The following is a 22,032-nucleotide window of genomic DNA, read 5'->3' on the forward strand; positions in this document are numbered from 1 at the left end:
TTGCCGGTCCCAGTCCGGTACGGGGGCAACACTGAGGGTTGCGATCCGTTGCCGGACACGGAAAAAAGACAGAAGAAAAAAAAAAAAAAAAGACAAGTGAAGAAATATGATATTGATGGGGGTGAGGGGGGAGAGGGAGGGAGGAAAGAGGAATTGGTAAAGGCACATGAAAATCAACTACAATGTATATTGATAAATTAAAATAAAAAAGAAAGAAAGAAAATCTAAGAGAGCTAGCAGACCACCTTAAGCACACAAACATCCAAATCATAGGTACTCCAGAAGGGGAGGAGAAAGGAAAAGCCATTGAAAACATATTCAATGAAATAATAGAGGAAAACTTCCCAGGTATTGGTAGACATGGACTTCCAGATACAAGAGGCTCAAAGATTCCCAAACAGATTCAATCCAAAAAGGTCCTCTCCCAGACACATTGGAGTCAAACTGTTAAAAGTCAGAGACAAAGAGAATCCTAAAAAGAGCAAGAAAAGTGTCAAGTCACTTATAAGGGAGTCCTCATTAGACTAACAGCAGAATTTCAGCAGAAACCCTACAGTCCAGAAGAGAATGGGATGATATATTCAAAGTACTAAAGCAAAAATAAACAAAACTGCCACCCAAGAATACTATACCCAGCAAAGCTATCCTCCAGAAATGGAGGTGAAATACTATATTTCCCAGACAAACAAAAGCTGCAGGAGTTCACCACCACATGACAAGCTCTACAAGAAATCCTTAAGGGAGTCCTGCACCTGGAACCCAAGAAACGATAATCACCACCACAAATATGTGAGAAAGAATAAACACCACTGGTAGAGCAGATCTGCAAATGGGAAAGAGAAAGAAACTATACCATATCACCTCAAAAAATCGATGAAAACTGAAGACAAACAATAAAAGGGAAAGAAAGGAATAAGAGATATTTAAATCAACCATAAGAAAAGCAATCAAATATCGGGAGTAAGACAATACATTTCAATAACATGCCTAAGTGTAAATGGATTAAATTCCCCATTCAAAAGACATAGACTGACTGGAATATAAAACTAGACCCAACTATATGCTGTCCACAAGAGACTCACCTCACCTTTAAAGATACACACAAACTAAAAGTGAAGGGATGGAAAAGATATATGACACAAATGGAAATAAAAAACGAGTAGAAGTAGCTATTTTAATATCAGATAAAATAGACTTTAAACCAAAAATCCATAGAAAGAGACAAAGAAGGTCATTATATATTGATAAAGGGATCTATCCAGTGAGAAGACATAACAATCATAAATATATATACATTCAACATCAGAGCACCCAGATACATAAAGCAAACACTCTTAGACCTAAAGAAAGAGACAGAACCTGATATGATAATAGTTCAGGACCTGAATGCACCTCTCTCAGCATTGGACAGATCATCTAGGCAACAAATCAACAGAGAAACACAGGATTTAAACTACGCTTTAGACCAATTAGACTTGGCAGATATCTACAGAATTTTTCATCCAAAAACCACAGAATATGCATTCTTCTCAGCACATGGAACATTCTCCAGGATAGACCACATGTTAAGTCACAAATCAAGTCTCAATAATTTTTTAAAAATTGAAATCATTTCAAGTATCTTCTCAGACCACAACAGTTTAAAACTAGAGATCAATAATAAGTGAAACTCTGGAAACTATACAAATACATGGAAGTTAAACAACATGCTCTTGAACAACCTATAGGTCAAAGAAGAAATTAAGCAGGAAATCAAAAAATTTCTTGAAACTAATGAAAATAAAGACATATCACACCAAAACTTGTGGGACATTGCAAAAGCAGTACTAAGAGGGAAGTTCATTGCAACAAATGCTTACATCAAAAGAATAGAAAGATTTCAAATAAACAACCTACTGCTGCACCTCAAAGAACTAGAAAAACAAGAAAGATCCAATCCCCAGATAGACAGAAAGAAATAATTAAAATCAGGACAACAGTGATACAAAAGATCAATGAAACAAAAAGTTGGTTTTTTAGAAGATAAACAAAATAGACAAACCATTATTAGTTAGGCTAACTACAAAAAAAAAAAAAAAAAAAAGAATACCTAAATAGCAAAAATCAGAAGTGGAAGAGGAGACACACAACTGATAGCACAGAAATACAAACAATCATTAGAGGCTATTATAAACAACTATATGCCAACAATTTAAAAACCTGGAGAAAATAGATAAATTTCTGGACACATTCAAACTGAGACTGAACCAAGAAAACCTGTACAGACTCGTAACAAGCAATGAGATAGAAGCAGTAACCAGCACTCTCCCAACAAAGAAAAGCCCAGGACCAGATGGCTTTACTGCTGAATTCTACCAAACTTCTAAAGAGGAATTAATACCAATTCTCTTCAAACTGTTCCAAAAAATTGAAACAGAGACCATTCTCCCAAACTCATTCTATGAGGCCAGCATCACCTGATACCAAAACCAGACAAAGATACAACAAAAAAAACTACAGGCCAATATCTTTGATGGACATAGACACAAAATCCTCAACAAAATATTAGCAAACAATACAGCAACACATGGCAAGGGTAGTTCAACATACACAAGTTAATAAATGTGATACACCACATCAACAAAATGAAGAGAAAAAACCATATGATTGTCTCAATAGATGCAGAAAAAGCATTTGACAAAGTTCAACCTCCCTTCATGGTAAAGACTCTCAGCAAATTAGGTATAGAAGGAAAATATCTCAACACAATAAAAGCCACATATGACAAATCCACTGCCAATATCATCCTGAATGGGAAAGAGTTGAAAACCTTTCCCTTAAAAACAGGAATAAGACAAGGATGCCCACTCTCACCACTCCTATTTAAAATAGCATTGGAAGTACTAGCCAGACCATTCAGGCAAGAGAAAGAAATAAAGGGCATCCAGCTTGGAAAAGATGAAGTCAAACTGTCCCTGTTTGCAGATGACATGATCTTGTATATAGAAAAACCTAGACTCTACCAAAAAACTCTTAGAGCTGATAAATGATTTTTTTTTTCCTTTTTGTCTTTTTTCATGTCCGGCAATGGGATCGCAACCCTCGGTGCTGCGCCCGCACCTCGCTCAGCCAGTGAGCGGGAACCGGTCTGTATGTGGGATCCGAACCCTCGGCGGGAGCGCCGCCGCACTCCCAAGCGGTGCACTGTAGCAGTGCGCCACCGGGCCGGCCCGATAAATGATTTTAGTAAAGTTGCAGGATACAAAATCAACATGCAAAAGTCAGTAGCATTTTTATACTCCAACAATGAACTCGAAGAAATAGAAATCAAGAAAGCAAGCCCATTTACAATCGTCATCAAAAAATAAAATAAAATACCTAGGAATCAATTTAACCAAGAAGGTGAAAGATATCTACATTCAGAACTACAAACCACTGCTGAATGAAATTAAAAAGGACACAAAAAGATGGAAAGACATTCCATACTCTTGGATTGGAAGAATCAACACTGCGAAAATGTCCATACCACTCAAAGCAATCTACATATTCAATATATTCCTCATCAAAATACCAATGACATTCTTCACAGAAATAGAAAAAACAATCCTAACGTTCATATGGAACAACAAAAGACCCCAGATACCCAAAGCAATCCTGAGCAAAAATAAATAAATAAATAAAGCCAGAGCCTTTATACTACCTGATCTCAAATTATGCTACAAAGCTGTAGCAACCAAAACAGCATGGTACTGGCATAAAAACAGGCACTCGGACCAATGGAACAGAATAGAGAACCCAGAAATCAAGTCACAATAAAGGTGACTTGATTTGATCTTCAATAAAGGTAGCAAGAACATACAATGGGGAAAAGACTGCCTCTTCAATAAACGGTGCTGGAAAAACTCGACATCCATAGGTAGAAGAATGAAACTAGACCCATACCTCTCACCATATACCAAATCAACCCCAAATGGATTAAAGAGTTAAATATAAGACCTAAAACTATAAAACTACTAAAAGAAAATATAGGGGAAAAACTTTAGGAAGTAGGACTGGGCAAAGACTTTATAAGACCCCAAAAGCACAAACAACGAAAGAAAAAAATTAACAAATGGAATCATATCAAACTAAAAAGATTCTGCAGAGCAAAAGAAACAATTAACAGAGCAAAAAGACAACCTACAGAATGGGAGAAAATATTTGCAAACCATGCATCTGACAAGGGATTAATATCCAGAATATGCAAGGAACTCAAACAACTAAACAGAAAAAAAAAAAAAAAAGTAACCCAATTAAAAAACGAGTAAAGGAGCTAAATGGGCATTTCTCAAAGGAAGAGATACAAATGGCCAACAGACACATGAAAAACTGCTCAATATCACTCAGCATTAGGGAAATGCAAATCAAAACCACACTGAGATATCATCTCACCCCAGTTAGACTGGCTATTACCAAAAAGACAGAGAATAACAAATGCTGGTGAAGATGTGGAGAAAGGGGAACCCTCCTGCACTCACTGTTGATGGGACTGTAACTTAGTGCAGCCATTATGGAAAACAGTATGGAGGTTTCTCAAACAACTACAGATAGAATTACCATATGATCCAGCAATCCCACTGCTGGGTCTATACCTAAAGGAATAGAATTCATCATGTCAAAGGGATACCTGCATTCCATGTTTATTGCAGCTCAATTTACAATAGCCAAGAGTTGGAACAAACCTAAATGTCCATCAATGGACAACCGGATAAGGAAAATGTGATATGTATACTCATGGAATACTACCCTGCCATAAAAAAGAATGAAATTCTGCCATTTGCAGCAACATGGATGAATTTAGAGAAAATCATGTTAAGTGAAATCAGCCAGGCACAGAAAGAGACATACCACATATCCTCACTCCTAAGTGGGAGCTAAAAATAAAAAAGTAAAAATAAAGATACAACAATCACAATAATATGTTGAACTTTCAAAAGGAGAGAACAGAACTGAGGTTACCAGAGGTGGGAAAGGGGGAGGGGGAGGTGGTTTAGCAAGAAATTGGTAAAGGGCCAAAAAAAATGCTTATAGTGTATAATGTTCTATGTACTCATTATCCTGATTCGAGCATCACATATTACACACAGGTATTGATATTCAATGCGGTAACCCACAGATATGTATAATCAATCATGTTTCAATAAAAAAATTAAACAATAACCAAAAAGCAATAATCCCAAAGATTCAAAAGAAGGCGTTATGAGCAGAATTGTGTCCCTCCCAACTTTGCATGTTAGAGCCCTAACCCTGGCACCTCAGAATGTGACTGTATTTGGAGAGAAGGTCTTTAAAGAGGTAAAATGAAGTCATTAGGGTGGGCCTCAACCCAATATGACTGGTATCATACAATGGAATACTACTCAGCAAAGAAAAAGAAAAGGAGCAAACTATTGATACACATAACAATGTGAACAAATTTCAAATGCATTATGCTGTGAAAAAGGCCAGTCAAAAAGTTACATACTGTATATTCTATTTTCAAGATATTCTGGGAAAGCAAAAAAACTATAGGGGAGAACAGGTTAGTGGTTGCCATGGGTTAGGAGTAGAGGAAAGCCTTGACTATGGGGCAGCACAATTTTGGGGGCAATGTATTCTGATTGTGATGGTCTTTATGTGAATCTAGACATGTGTTAAAATTTATAGAACTGTATGCCCCCCAACACCAATTTGCTATAAACATTTTTTTTTTAGAAAAATAAGAATAAATGATGGGAAAATGAGAACAGGTCTCCTGTTTGCCTCGAGCTTCAATCTCAGTCCCTATTCCCCTGAGGCCATCCTTTTAACAATTTCTGATTTTAGTTTTTACTAGTTGCCACTAAAACATGAGATGATAGAGACAAAAGTACACACTAGCATGAAGTCTATTCGTTTACCTGTCCATCACCAGCTGAAGACCATTTGGGTGATTTACAGTCTTTGGTGATTACAAATAGAGCTTCTATAAACATTCATGTATAGGTTATTAGGTGAAGATTAGTTTGCATTTCTCTGGAGTAAATGTCCAAGAGTGGGATGGCTGGATTTTATGTGTGTGTTTAACTTTATAAGAAACTGCCAAACTGTTTTTCAGGGGCTATACCATATCGCACTCCCACTAGCAATGCTTGAGAGTTCCAGTTGCTCTGTATCCTCACCAACATGTGGTATTGTCAGTTTTCAAAAAATTATTATAGCCGTCCAATAGGTGTGTCATGATAACTCACTGTGGTCTTAGTTCATTTTTCTCTAATGGTCAGTGATGTTGAATATCTTTTCATGTGCTTATCTGCCATATGTCTATCTTCTCTGGTGACGTGTCTGTTAAAATAGTTTGCTTTATTTTTAAATTGGGTCATTTTCTTATTACTGAGTTTTGAGGGTACTTTATATACTCTGGATACAAGCTCTTTGTTAGATATGTGATTTGTAAATATTTCCTCCCAGTTTGTAGCTTATCTTTTCATCCCCTTAAGAGTGAGATTGACAGAATGAACATTTTCAATTTTGCTGAAGTCTAATTTATCAAATTTTCCTTTTATGGATTGTGCTTTTGGTGTCATATCTAACAACCCAAGGTCACAGACTATTTTTATATGTAAATTTTATAGTTCCACATTTTACATGTACATCTATAATAATTTTTGAGTTAATTTTCATATAAGATGTGTAAGAATTTTATATATTTATGTATAAAATTTTTGCATAGGATGTGAGGTTTATATCAAGTTCATTTTTTACATATAAATGTCCAAATGTTTCAACACCCCTTGTTGAAAAATCTTTCCTTAATCCATGGAATTGTCTTTGCACCTTTGGCAAAGATCAGTTTGCTGTACTTCTGTGGATCTATTTCTGGGCTATTCCATTGATCTATGGTCTATTCCATTGCCAAAGCACTTTGTCTTGATTTTTACAATAAATCTTAAAATTGGTAGTAGTATGAGTCTTCCAACTTTATTTTTTTTCAAAATTATTTTGGCTATTCTAGTTTCTTTGTCTTTCCATATAAATTTTGGAATCAGCTTGTCTGTGTCTATAAAAATGCTATGATTTTCATAGGAATTGCACTAAACTCATAGATCGACTGTATTTAAGTATTCTAATCAATGAACACAGTTTATTTCTCCATTTATTTAGTTTTTCACTGATTTCTTCCATAAGCATTTTGTAATTTTTAGAATTCAAATCCTGCACATCTTTTGTTAGATTTATACTTAAGTATTTTATATTTTAGGGGGAGATATTGTAAGTGATATGGTTTTTAAATTTTAGTTTCCAATTGTCCATTGCTAGTACATAGAAACATGATTTTGTGTTGTCCTTGCATCCTGGGACCTTTCTAACCTCACTTACTGCTTCTCTGAGGGTTTTTTTGGCAGAGTCCTGAGGACTTTCTATATAAACAATTGTCAACTATGAACAAGATAAAAATAATTTTATTTTTTCCTTTACAACTTAGATGCTTTTACTTTTTTTTCTAGTCTCATTGCTGTGCATCCAGAAGGATGTTGAATAAGAGTGGGGAGAATGGACAACCTTCCTCGTTCCTGGTCCTAGGAGAAAGCATTTAGACTTTCACCATGAAGTATAATGTTAGCTTGAGTTGTTTGTAGTTGTACTTTTTCAGGATAAGTTATCTTCTGTTCCTAGTTGGCTGAGAATTTTTATCATGAATGGATACAGAATTTTCTTTTCTTTTTTTCTTTTTTTTGGCAGTTGGCCAAAATGGGGATCCGAACCCTTGACCTTGGTGGGATGTAGAATTTTATCAAATTTTCTTTATCAATCGATGAGATAAGATATAGATTTCTCTTTTTATTAAGAGAAGATGGTGGATTATATTGATTGATTTTTTTTTAATATTGAGCCAGCCTTACATTCTTGGGACAAACCCCATACTCTCACTCTATATCCTCATTACAGTCGAACTTTACTATGCGTGTGCATTACTTCCGTAAGTGGCCGATATAACTTAAGTTTTAAAGAAATATACATACCTGATTCCATTTTGTCCTTTTTCTGGCTTCTCATTAAGGCCATCTTTTACCTGAGAGAGAAAACAGTAATATAAAGACATTTTCTTTTTTTTTTTTTTCCCTTTTTGTCTTTTTTCGTGACCGGCAACAGATCGCAACCCTCAGTGTTGCGCCCGTACCGGACCGGGACCAGCGACGGGATCGCAACCCTCGGTGTTGTGCCCGCACCTCGCTCAGCCAGTGAGCGGCTGGTCTATATGTGGGATCCGAACCCTTGGCGGGAGCGCCACCGCGCTCCCAAGCGGCGCACTGTAGCAGTGCGCCACCGGGCCGGCCAATAAAGACATTTTCAAAATCTAATTCATTAGAATGAGTTCAGATTACCATTTCAGCCTTTGAGAAAGAGAGTGGTGTTGACACTTGTCCTAGCAGCTAAGGGCATAATTACATTGGAAGGGCTCCATTTCTTCAGCCCTGATTTTCCTTAAGGCTAACCTGAGCCTCTACAATTTTTGATTCTTTCTTGCCAGTGGTTTCACAGAGCATTGCCCTCCTAGAAGTTAGAGCAAGCCACTCAACAGCTCCCTAATTAAGCAGATGACCGAGAGTCCTAATTCTGTATTGCGGTTCTGTAGAGGCTCACTTAAATTCACCTTACAGAATGCCCACAGCTCCTCTGTTTAGTTCAACTACAACTTCACAGCTTCTTTATGTGCCGAATAGCATATCTAGATGTCTATATGATGCCATCAAATATTTTACATATATTATATCACTTTTACCTAATATGCTCACATTTTTTCAGCAACTGCTCTAATTTTCCAATTATTCGGTGCAAATTTTTAAGTTAATGCAATTAAAGATATATTTTAAATGACATCTCAAAAAGTCCCTGTGGGGCCGGCCCGGTGGCGCACTGCTACAGTGCACCGCTTGGGAGCGCGGTGGCGCTCCCACCGAGGGTTCGGATCCTACATACAGACCGGTTCCCGCTCACTGGCTGAGTGAGGTGTGGGTGCGACACCGAGGGTTGCGATCCCGTTGCCGGTCCCGGTCTGGTACGGGCACGACACTGAGGGTTGCGATCCGTTGCCGGACACAAAAAAAAGACAAAAAGAAAAAAAAAAAAAGTCCCTGAGAATGCACATATGTACTCTGTGTGACTTGTGTACACACCCATGCACACACATATGCACACACACACCATACCATACCAAGCTATTTTTTAAAATTTAAATTAACATTAACCTTTCTCATATGCCAGTCCAGCTTTTATTGGAAATCAAATGACATATGCTCTTAAAGAAGGCAGAAATTGAGGATTATCTAATATAATACTGCAGAGAGGTAAAACAAACTCACACCAATAAAAAACCATGTCTCCAGTATCACAAATAGCCAAGAGTCTGCTGCGGGTGTCCAACTACTCACCACTCGGTATTGGTTGGGGGCCCACACTAGAAGAGTGTGGCGATGGCCCTGCTCAAAGTCATAAGTTACTGCAGTGTCTGGTGATCCAGCAGAAGAAATGTTTATACTTGTCAGTTTGTCCGCAGTGAAAGTCATAAATTCATTTGTCTATAGATGGGGGAAAGGAGCCGCAGTTAATACTAGAGTCTTGCTCTTCACTGTGCAATTGAACATCGTAACAGCATGTTATCGAACATTCCAAGTTCATGTTCACACACATTAAAAAATATACCTTGTGGGGAGTTGGCATTTATTTGCCTCACCTCCCCACCATGAACTCTGTCATGAATTAGTTTAGGATTGCCACGGGAATTATACTTTTCATTTAGCATTTTACTTTTATTTTGTTTTATGAAGATAAATGTTATGGAAATTATTTCTACCATCAGGCAAAGGACAGCAACAGGGGAAAAGCAACAGCCGTGGTGAAATCCACACGGGGCTGCCCCAAGCATCAGGAGTCAGGCTTTTTTTCTTCAAGGTTATTAGCTTGGCAACGTCTCTATCTAAGGTAGTGGTTCTCAACCATGGCTGGACAGAAGTAAGACCAGCTAAATAAAAATCTCTGTGGTTTGGACCCAGGTATCAGCATCTTCAAAGCTCTCCAGGGGATTCCAATATGGACTCAAGACTTAGAGCCATGAATACAAAACCACCACCATCTGGGTAAGGGCTTTCCAACCCTGGCACTGTGGACATTTGGGCCAAATAATTCTTTGGAGGGCTGCGTATCAGCATCCCGGGCTTCTACACATGAGATGCCCAGAACACTCCCAGTGGCAACAACAAAAAATGTCTCCGGAGATTGACAAATGCCCTCTGGGGGCAAAATCAGCCCCTGTTCTGAACCACTAACCTAGATCCTTGTAATTTAGAGTGTGGATCCATGCACCAGCAGCAGCAGTATCACTGAGAGCTTGTTTAAAATGCAGCATTTCAGACCTCCTGATGAGGAATCTGCATTTTAACGAGCTTCCTAGGTGATTTGTTTAAAATATGTTAAAGTTCCTTTTAAAAATGTTAAAGTTTGAGGCACACTGGTCTAGAGTAAAGCCAGAATGACATCAAGCGGCTCAGACATTTCGCTTTTGGGCTGGTCTTGGGATTTATACAAGGATTTGGAGCGAGAGAAACATCTTCTCCAAATCCCATCATAACTCAGGTCAGAAGACAGAAAAGAAGGTTGCCTCTCCTTCCACTTACTTGAGACAGTTGGTCAAGTGTCACGTCATTTCCAGGAAAAGATATAGTCATGTTGCTATTTCCTATATTCAAAACTTTAATTTGGACTTCGTTTCCTTTGGGGAAGACTGGAAGAGTTTTCTGAGCAAAATAAAATAAAACTGACAGTGAGGTCTTCAGTGCAACTTTGAGGATCATCTTCACCTTGGTACGGGAGTCCCTTTTCTGTCCCCATTGAAAGCTGTGCTGACTGAGACGTGCCAAGACCCCCCACTAAGCCTACCATTCACTTACCTCATGGCACCCACAGAAAATGATTTTTCTACACAATACTGCAGTGATCAGAAAGAGGCTGCTCTTGGGCTTATCTAGCCAAGATTCCTCCAGGTCAAAGGAAGCCAAGATATGAAGCTCAATATGTGAGGGGGTCAGAGGAAGCATAGCCTAAATGACTGCTTCTCCTGTCATGGCACCTGAGGTCCGCACTCCCTGGACTCCAGGGTCCCCCCCTGTAACCCTGGAAGCCCAGTCCTCAGCCCTGGGCACAGTGCTCTAAACATCTGCTCACAAATGCTTTCTGCCCTCCTGCGGCCACACTTTTGTTCAGAGTTTTTTTCTTTTTCTCTGTAAGGCCCTCTCTCAAATCCCAGTGTCACTAAAGCAATCCATGTCTATTTTAGCCCACAACCCATTTTCCACAAAGCTAGCTATGTTCAAGAGAGAGTGAGCACAGCCATGTTCATGGCAGTGTTATTCACAATAGCCTAAAGGTGGAGGCAGCCCAGTGCCCATCAACAGAAGAATGGGTACACAAAGTGTGTTACATGCACATGCTGTGGTTCGAATGTCCCCCCACGCTCATGCTGGAACTTAACTCCCAATGTGGTGGTGGAAGGTGGGGCCTGTAAGAGGTGATTGGATAGCGAGGACTGTGCCCTCACGGATGGATTGATCTATTCATGGTTTCATGGCTTGTCATGGGCGTGGTTCTGATGGCTTTAGGACAGCAAGTGAGGTCAACTCTCTTCCTCATCCCATTCTCTTGCCATGTGACACTCTGGTTGCCACAGGACTCTGTAAGGAATTCCCACCCAGAAGAAGGCCCTCGCCAGAGGTGTCTCTTGGACTGTGGACTTTCCAGCTCCAAAACTGTGAGAAATAAATGTCATTTCTTTACAAATTACTCACTTTCAGATATTCTGTTATAAGCAGCAGAAATGGACTAATACAACATACAATGGAATATTATTCAGCCTTTAAAGGGAAGGAAATTCTGACACATGCTGCAACATGGACGGACCTTAAGGACATCAGGTTAAGTGAAATAAGCCAGTTATAAGAAGATAAATACTGAATGATCTCATGTGTATGAGGTGCCTGGAGTAGATAAATTCACAGAGACGAAGAGCAGAATGGTGGTTGTCAGCGTCCGGGAGAAGAGGGGAACGGGGAGCTGTTCAATGGTTCAGAGTTTCAGTTTTGCAAGATGAAAAGGATTCTGAGATTGCACAATAATGTGAACATGCTCATCACCACTGCACTGTACAGTTAAAAATGGACAAGGTGGTCAATTTTATGTTATGTATGTTTTACCACAATTAAAAATTTTTTAAAAGAGAAATTGAGAAGCCCTCTCACCTCTTGTCTTACGCACCTCATAATGCCCTATTTCTAGGAACTTATCTCAGACTAACAGCATTAGGAGCCTTGTTGAATCCTCTGTGGGCCCAGCAGATGTGTGATTAGTTTGGGAACTATCTGTTATTAGAAACGTTAGAATCCAAAATGCATTTTCCCATCAAAAAGACAACTTATACATTTTTGAAGTGATGCTTGTTTGTGAATGGTGAACTTTTAACCAGGTTTCCTAGGAGTTCAGACCGCAAAAGAACAAGTTCCATAAACCCCGTCCCCATCATAAGAAAGGTGTTATCAATAGAAGCTATTGATGTAAATGTTTTCTCCTAATGACGCCCAGCATTTGACCCTATCCCCAGCTGCACTCTTGCAGTAACAAGAATCTGCGGTGTTCACTTACTGGAAGGGACTATTTTGCCCCTTGCCTCCCACTGTCCGTAGCTCCAGGCCTTAGTTTACAGGAATAGACCCTGGCCTCCACTAATCCTCTAGGTCCTGGAGAGAGACAGGTTCTGAGGGCTCCTTCTAAACCCACCAGGAAGGGACACTGGAGAATGAGAGGGCAACTCACGTCAATTTCCACCTGCACAATTGCAGCCACCACAAAAGCCATGGAAGCCAGGAACATCCCAACTGTCATCTTCCTCAAAGAGCTGGTCAAGACAAGAAGAGAGTGAACCTCAACCAGTCTCACACAAGTGAGCTAGCCATATGCCCCCAAAGGATGTACACTGTCCCCAAACAAAACTAACTTCCCTACAAAAACACATGGGCTTGAAAGGGTCTCTACTGCTGCTATTCATGACCAGGAGCAAGGAGGATAAATGGAATACAGCTTCTCATGAGCATTTTTACATTTCTTTTCTAGAACTATAGTTCAGCTGATACTTAATTACAGTTAACATTTCTATCACCTACATACATAAGAGAGCCTTAATTAGAGGCTTTTTCAGGCTGCCATTAATAGCACTTTTAAAGGACATTTTCAGAAACATCGGCACACAAACCTTTGTTTAATTCATTTCTTCAAAACCTGCATCATACATGTGTGTTGTGGGAGTGGCTGCTGAAGCACTGGAGGGGAGGGGTGCAGCCCTATTTGCAAAACCCTAGGAACAGTAGAGCCTCAACCAACCTAAACCAACCAGCCACCTACGTGAAATTGAAGCCACACTTTGCAATCAGAGGATACACCACGGCATCCACAATGGGAACCAATATCACAATCAAGATGGCATTCACAGTCTGCAGATGAAGTAGAGGTAAAGTGTTAATGTTGTCTCAAAGATGACCTTGATCTCTGAAAGCAATTTAAATATTTTCTCCTACCTGCATCTGATCTGGCTGAATTTCAATAGCTCCCTAAAAAGGGGGGGGAAAAGTCTCATTAAAAAATGTCATGAAAGGGAAAGAGAAAGAGGACAGAGGGACTAAAACAAAGTAGTGGCCAGGGAAGGTGAAGGATCTTGATATTCCAAACTTACAATTTTCCCATTCATAGTTGTTGCTTGAAGTGTCCACCTGGAGCCCTTAAAAATGAATACATTTGCTACATCATTTGGGAACATGGGCTTTTAAAATTTTACAAGTCAGTATTGAATTGTTTCCAAATCAGGAATGAGGCGTGAAGTGTTACGGGATTTAAAATGGTTTTAAACACTAAGTTTGTCTCCCAGCTCCATTATGATACTAGGCAAAAAGAAGTAAGCTGTGTTTCTGTTGTACAAGTGAACACAATATGTAGTTCTCCAACCCTACATGAAGATGTACAGAGTACTAACACAAAAGTGCATTTCTGAGGCTTGTTGGTAAGCATGACATCACCTGCAAGGTGAAAGCTGCTTTGTACACTGAGAATAGTCTATGTTCCCTGGCATCAGAGTTTCAAGGACATCATTATTAAGAGCCACTTTGGACAGTCTAGGTCCGCCTAACATGGATCTCCATCAAGAGAGTAATGGATTTAATCCTGGGCAGCCTAGTTACAGTCAACCTGTTTTATAGTAAAAGATGACACAGTACTGTACAAGTATATATGATTATTCCCACGGAAGACTGAACATGTGAATGTTTCAGTATGAATCTATCAACTCCACCAGGAGGACATCATAGACAGCCAGGAGCTGTGCTACTCTTTGAGAGCTTCATATATGCCAGTCACCGAGTACTTTATATACATTGTCTAATTTGATCCTCACAGCCTGGCGGTGGGTTATGATGCTTTCAGAAGGGTTAAGAGTTATAACCCCAAGTTATTACTAGGTGATGAATGTATTTCTAGCACAAGTCCAATAGCTGGCTCCCATCCAACATGCAAGACTGCCCCCTTGGTCCCTAAGATGCTGTGTAAATCTCATACTTAGAAATAAGGAGATTAATGTGTACACTGAAATTTTTTTCAAGAGGTGGTTTACCCTTATAATAATCCTTCCTGCACAATAAAACCACATGGGTTCATAAATTTTTAAAACTTCAGCTTCTAAAAGAAACAATATCTTATTGCTTTGGCTACTGGGCAACACGCTTTGAATTGTCTAACACTATTGTGAAAAATCCCTGGGCATGTGTCTTCCATCTGAGTAGAAAGACTGTGCCAGAAGCCAGATATCTGGTTCTAGGTCCTTGCTCAGAGAGGGATAATTTTGGTGGAGTCCTTTCACATCTCTGAATGGTACTTCCAGCCCAAGCATTCCATTTTAGAGTGGAAGATATCACGCTCCTCTCAGTTCAGATATTCTGTGTATCCCATCAAAGGCAATGCTCCTTTTTTCCATGGTGTATCAGTAGGAAAACAAACTCCTTGCTCCCAGTTTTGATTGGCAAGAGTCGTGGATGCTTGGATGAAATCTTACCCATGGCTACTTTACTTGACCACACCTAATCTTCTTCATTACTTTGCAACAGAAATGTGGATAGAACCACCTAGAATTGGTTTTTTACAATAAACTCAATGTGATCTAACAAATAAGTGAAATATAAAAAGAAACTGGAAGAGAACATTTTAATGAGCTAAATACTAAGGACAGCTTGGTACATGGTGGTGCCCAATGTGTGTTTGCTAAATGAAGATGCACAGAAACAGAGTTTCACATTACCTGCTGATCAAACAAGGCCCAGAACATTGGGAGTGGAATATACAGGAACAGCACCCTCGTAACCATCTTAATTTGAGAGACAAGCCGCTCCTGTAGTTGGAGTGGGGGAGGGACAGGTCAGCCGTGACTGTGTCACTCAGTTCTCAGGCACTGCTTAGTTTCAGTGCAGAGATACTGGCATCTAGAGACAAACTGGAGGTATTAATTGTTCCAAAGAACATGACCACAGGTTTCTTTAGAAAACTGAACATTTCTAAGCTATTTGAAATATGGACAAAAACATCCATTCAGGAGGCAAATTACTCGCATTTACTCAATGTAAAGCCCACCCCACCATCACCACCACTTAACTCTTCTATGTTCAAACTAAAGTTATGTGCTCACGATCACATATAATTAATGGCAGATTATACTAAATAAATAACTATGAAAGGGTAATATTGTTTCCAGATAAATTATATCCATTGTTTATCAAATTCTCAATTTTTTAAGAAAGCATTCACACGTACTCTTGTTTGATATGCTAATAAAGGTTGGGAGGATACAGCTGATGATTTTGTCCGGGAAGCCTTAATAATCTGAGTTGAAATGTTGGATGTTTGCTTTCTATAGGAACCGGGACCCCTGCAGTGGTGACAGTCACTTACATCATATTTCTCTTTAGCCCAGTCCAGCCAATGCTCCCTCTTGGGGAATTTCTTACTCCGATGCCTAAATCTATTTTTGATGGCAAACTGAAGGAAAGAAGAAAAATCAAATTTTAAAAGAACCAACTACTTTATCAGGGAAACACATTTCAACCAAACCCCCTTTAATGGAAAAGTATGCTTGTGAGAAAAGCAGAATACAAAATCGTATATACTAGTAAACTGAGCATGTTGCGAGGCATAACCGATGCGTTTATTTCTAGTCTGTTTCTAACTAAGAGCGCTTGAGTTGGGGTAAACAGAGTCACGCTGTCACTCCTTTACTCTCCAGATTCTCTAGGGAAGCACATATAGTAGAAATATAATGCAAGACACGGTTGTAATTTAAGTTTTTGAGTAGCCATATCAACAAGTAAAAGCAAGACAGGTGAAATTCATTTTAAATATATTTTATTTAACCCAGTAAACCCCAAATACAATTTTAATACGTAATCATTACTAAAAAATTGTTAAGAATTTTTACATTCATTTTTCTTACTAAGTTTTCAAAATCTAGGGAGTATTTTACACTTAAGGCAAATCTCAATTTGTATGTTAAATTTTTATCAGAAATATTTGATCTGTGTTTAGAGTTTATAAAGTTTATGTTTGAGTAACTAGACTTACAAGTTGTTCCAAACATACTTAAAAGCTTTCCAATATCTGCATTGTCAGTTTTTAAACTTGAGTGAGAACCCACTACATAGAAATAAAGGTTATTTAAACCTTAAACATACAAACGTATTTTAAGACTTGTTTGTATGTTTAAATGTATTTTAAACATATTTTAAAATATGGTAACACTAATCAGAAAAATATGATGACCCACCCAGCATAAAATTAGGGGTAGTAAGATTCCCTGTTAGTGGCGTTTGGGAGAGGCCTTTAGGAAAAGCAAAGTGCATTTGCAATGATGTAGCAACAAGAGGGTGACGGTGGTGGCTCCTGGGGACGTGCGTGTCACTATGGGGAATGTTAAAGCTATGGGCTGCTTTTAGGAAACTGGGCAATACAGTTCTCATGACTCGAGGTAGCTTGAAGTTGCTCTTTTGGAATTTTTTTTTTTTTTTTTGTCTTTTTTCCGTGTCCGGCAACGGATCGCAACCCTCAGTGTCGCCCCCGTACCGGACCGGGACTGGCAACGGGATCGCAACCCTCGGCGTTGCTCCCGCACCTCGCTCAGCCAGTGAGCGGGAACCGGTCTATATGTGGGATCCGAACCCTCGGCGGGAGTGCCGCCGCGCTTCCCAAGCAGCGCACTAATGCAGTGCGCCACCGGGCCGGCCCATTGGAATTTGAACTACATTGTCAATTACTTGTTAAGGAAGGACTTGGATAGATAATTGGTAAGGTGCCCCCTTTGCTTGGAAGAAAACTTTTCAGTGGGAATAAATCTAATGCTAGAGGAAAAGGAAACAGCTGCTCCTGAAGGGCATTTTTCCGACAGGGAGAGGGCACATTCATTGCACAAAATGAAATACGCCATATAATCGAATGCAGCAAGGCCAGGTGAAGAGAAAGTAAGTGATCTAAAAGTATCTTACCACTGCCTTTTCATCCAAAATATTACCCACATATGTATCTGTTTGTAAATAAGCAACACATTCCCCCGCCCACTTTATATAACATATATGTTCACTCGAAAAAAAAATGGAGAGCATATAAGGGAAAAAATTATTTGACTCCATTATCTAGAGATTCCTACTGTCAACATTTTTTTCCTGCCTATAACTGTACCTGCATGCACATATACCAAGTAGATGCATATGGAAAAAAAAATTCTTCACATTCCTATCACCGAATATTCTTTGAAAACAGGACTTTGGTGGCGGCTCCATGTGCCAGAGGTGCACTATACTTCAAGCCTCATCTTCCTACTTCCAGCAATTTGGTGGACTTAAGTTTTTGCTGTTATAAATATTATCATGATAATCATCGTATGTGAATCTGTGTTTGTTTTTAAAAATTATTTTCTTAGCCTTAATTTCTGACAGCAGCATCACTCACCCTAAGTGTTGGAACACTTTAGACTCTGGGTCCCCATTTTTGCTTCCCTGCTCCCCAGGAAACAGCAGGCATCGTCTGCCAACTTGACAAAGAGTCACTTTGATTTGCTTTTCTCTGACCATTGATCATTCTTTATAAACTCAAGAGCCATTTCTATTCCTCCCGTTTTGAGTTCTGTTTGTGTCTTTTTCCATTTGGTGAGTTTTAGAAGAAACTGCAATTTATCAAAACAGTTCAGAACACTAAATATATGTTTAAAGGAAAGTCAAAGCTTAGGTGGATTTTAATGTAAAGGAGGTAGAAGGTTCTGGGGGTGATTAAACGTCATTGAGAGAGAGCTACTGAAATACTTACACCAATGCACTTGACCACTTTAGCCATGATGTTACCCTGTGGCTGAAACTTCTTGTACATTCCACTGCCAATGACAAATACAACTAGACAGGGCAAAATAAGATGTGTTAATGTGGTGTTTGCCAGAGCTACCTGTGGCCTAGAGAGATGTGCTTTTATCTGAGTCATAACCTTGTTTCAGAAATAACTGGACTACTTATAGAATGGGTTTACCTACCTACCTCATAGTTAAGAAGTGCCTTTGATTCCAACAATCACAGCAGCCTCTGAGTAATGTTTTATTTGTGTTCTAATATGCAGACATTTAAGCCCAACACTATCTACTTCCCAGAACATGGGGTAGCTCACAGACATTCAGTGCAACTGTTTAAGCACAAGTTCTCTCTCTATTTAAAGGGAGAAAAAAGGAGTAAGTGTGTTCACATAACAGATCAGTGTATATTACACAAAGACAAAATAATAGCTCTAATTTTCTGGCTGCAATGGCAAGAGAATCTTCCTAATATTCAGAAAAAAAAGAATTAATTTGTTGAAACTTTTACTTAATCATATGTGGCGGAATCTTTTACTGTGGTCACTGTACAGAAGCGCGAATACAATGAATTGCATCTGCAGCTACGGTTTTACAAAAATTAGAAGCACCTTTTCAATGAGGCCATTCTTCCAAGGACCACCTTAGCAAAAGGCAAATTGTGAAAATAAAATGCTTTTTTAGAAAAAAGCATTTCTGCAAAAGACTCTGAAAACATGTTTCTATACTTGGATTTCTGATTACTCACTACCACAATTCAATAACTTGGAAACACTGATAGCTTGAATTCTACTTTTACTCAATGAAGAGAGCCTGAGATTTTGACAGGTGCGAACCCCCAAGCATATCTCTAAGTACGTGTCTGTACTACAGATGCCCTTTATCGCTGACAGCAGAGATGTTTACTTGTATTCTTACCTAATGCCGACCTTCCTCAATGCAGACATGAAGGTCAAGATGTCCAGTAGACAGAATCTACATTTTCTTTTGCCAACTAATATTTTAAGCTGTAATCTTCTGATTAACTGAAGCCTAATTCAAGCATAGAAATTTCTAGAGGTGGTGTTAACACAAAGGATTTGGTGTTTTCTCAGTTCCTCCATGAGAAAAAGCATAATCTTTGATGTAAGAATGACTTGCACAGACTAAATGAGAATTTACTCGAAGTGCTTAATACAGTGTCTGACAGAAAGCAAGGCTTTTTGAAGTGCTCTTTGTCTCCTGCCCAGAATTAAAGAGGAGAAGACATAAATGAGCCTCTGAAGACTTTGAAGAATTACAGTATCTGAAGAATTACAGAAGAAAAGAGTCATTAAAAGGAGGAGGATACTGAGACATAAATGTAAGAATGAGGCTAAATTGCTAAACATGAACAAAAGAGGTTAATGGTGGGCCTATTCGATACTATCAAGATCTGAAAACAAAATTCGGTGAGAGTGATGTCACCACCAGGTGAGCAGAGCTGGGAGCTTCCCCGGCTGCGGGAGAAGAGGCTGTGCAGACGTGGGCTGGCCACGGGGCTCTGCTTCCTTCCTGCATGACCATCTTTCAGGTCAGACCGTTCTATGTAGAAAACTCTTCACATTTCCTAAAAAGCCACTGTCAAGACTAATGTGCAAACTAATGCATCTAATTTACACATATGTTCTTTCCAGACGGAAGGAATTTCGGTCAAAGCATTTTGGGATGACAGATTATGGAAATTTAGACGTTCATTGGAAACATTTCAATGGCAACTGAACCAGGTTGCCGTTTCTTCAAGCAAGTCATAAATAAGCACAGGTTGCCAAGAACGAAAGCGTTCAGCCCTCGGTCCAGCAAGTCTAGCAGATTCTATCACTTTTCTCTTAATCTGCCTAAATAATATCAAATCTTTATTTTATTTTTTTTGTCTTTTTCCCTGTCCGGCAATGGATCGCAACCCTCAGTGTTGCCCCCGCACTGGACCGGGGACCGGCAACGGGATCGCAACCCTCGGTGTTGCTCCTGCGCCTCGCTCAGCCAGTGAGCGGGAACCGGTCTGTATGTGGGATCCGAACCCTCGGGCGGGAGCGCCGCCGCGCTTCCCAAGCAGCGCACTTATCCAGTGCGCCACCGGGCCGGCCCCTAAATAATATCAAATCTTTAAATGTCCAAGTCAGTTGATTCCTTTTCCTGTCAACCTTTTTCTAATCCAATTCCCTCTGAAACGATATGCTCAGAGCATGTTTAATATCTGGCAATACTTCACACTATTTTGTTTGTTGCAACTTGTTACATGGACTTTAAAAAATTTTGTCAATAATACATGAAAAAATGCTCAACATCACTCAGCATTTGGGAAGTGCAAATCAAAACCACACTGAGATACCTCAAACAATTACAGAGAGATCTAACATATGACCCAGCTATCCCACTGCTGGGAATATACCCAGAGGAATGGAAATCATCATGCTAAAGGAATACCTGTACTCCCATGTTTACTGCAGCTCTATTTACAATAGCCAAGAGTTGGGACCAGCCCAAATGTCCATCATCAGATGAGTGGATAAGGAAACTGTGGTACCTCTACACAATGGAATACTACTGTGCTCTAAAAAAGAATGAAATACTACCATTTGCAGCAACGTTGATGGACTTAGAAAAAATTATATTAAGTGAAATAAGTCAGGCATAGAAAGAGAAATACCACATGTTCTCACTTATTTGTGGGAGCTAAAAATAAATAAATAAATAAATACACAAACAGGGGGGCGGGGAAGAAGACACAACAATCACATTCCTTGAACTTGTGAAGACAAGTGAACAGATATGATGTTGACGGGTGGGTGGAGGGAGGTAAGAATCTGTAAAGGGACACGAAAGTCAGCTACATTGTATACTGATAAAATAAAAAGTAAAAAAAAAAAAAAATAGCCAGGAAAAAGCCACCATAAAAAAATATTAGTCAATAATTAATGTAGAGCCTGACTTGGTCATAGGCTTGTATTAATTCCACTGATTTCTACTTACTGAGCGATACCGCCATGAGAGCGGCAGGAACCCCAAACGCCAGTGGGTAACAAGCTTGCTTACTGTGAATTCCACATTGCTGCACTGGGAAGAAATGACAGGATTAAAATTCATTATGGCATTCGTAATGTGCATATTGTTCCCATTAACAAAAATCCCTCCCTGGTTATTACATGCTGTTTTCACTTCATGTTCTAGACTTATCCATTTGCCTCACTGATATCATTGCCAGCTGAGCAAAGTAGCATTGCGGCAGGAAGAGCAGGAGATGGAGACAGATTCTAATCTTCACCCCTAAATAGATGTGTGGTCCTGGCTTGTGAGAATAAGCCAGGACCCATTTGTTTGTTTTGTTTTGTTTTTGTTGAAACATAACTGATTATACATATTTGTGGGGTACAGAGTTGACTATCGGTATTTGTGCACAACATGTGATGATCAAATAAGGATAATTAGCATATTCATCATTGCAAAATGTAATCATTCTTTGTGTCTGTTAACCAATGTCTCCCTAACCACCCCTTCCCACTGCTAGTTACCACAGTCCTGTTCTCTTCTTCTGAAAGTTCAACGTATTATTGTGATTGCTCTTTCCTTCA

General features: G+C 39.3%; 1 protein-coding gene across 1 annotated transcript in view; it reads right to left on the reverse strand.

The window, feature by feature from the left end:
• The window catches only part of SLC15A1 (solute carrier family 15 (oligopeptide transporter), member 1), a 44,937-nt gene that overhangs the window by 11,988 nt on the left and 10,917 nt on the right, over positions 1-22,032 (reverse strand). Inside the window, exons 9-19 of the mRNA XM_008578509.1 lie at positions 21,434-21,517; positions 18,412-18,494; positions 16,012-16,098; positions 15,365-15,454; positions 13,754-13,798; positions 13,599-13,631; positions 13,426-13,514; positions 12,841-12,922; positions 10,653-10,772; positions 9,411-9,557; positions 8,001-8,050 (exon numbers count right to left, since the gene is read on the reverse strand). Coding sequence (XP_008576731.1) covers positions 8,001-8,050; positions 9,411-9,557; positions 10,653-10,772; positions 12,841-12,922; positions 13,426-13,514; positions 13,599-13,631; positions 13,754-13,798; positions 15,365-15,454; positions 16,012-16,098; positions 18,412-18,494; positions 21,434-21,517 — 910 coding nt within the window. The remainder of the gene's footprint in view (positions 1-8,000; positions 8,051-9,410; positions 9,558-10,652; positions 10,773-12,840; positions 12,923-13,425; positions 13,515-13,598; positions 13,632-13,753; positions 13,799-15,364; positions 15,455-16,011; positions 16,099-18,411; positions 18,495-21,433; positions 21,518-22,032) is intronic.

This window comes from Galeopterus variegatus, unplaced genomic scaffold (genome assembly GCF_000696425.1).
Source record: "Galeopterus variegatus unplaced genomic scaffold, G_variegatus-3.0.2 Scaffold74, whole genome shotgun sequence".
NCBI lineage: Eukaryota > Metazoa > Chordata > Mammalia > Dermoptera > Cynocephalidae > Galeopterus > Galeopterus variegatus.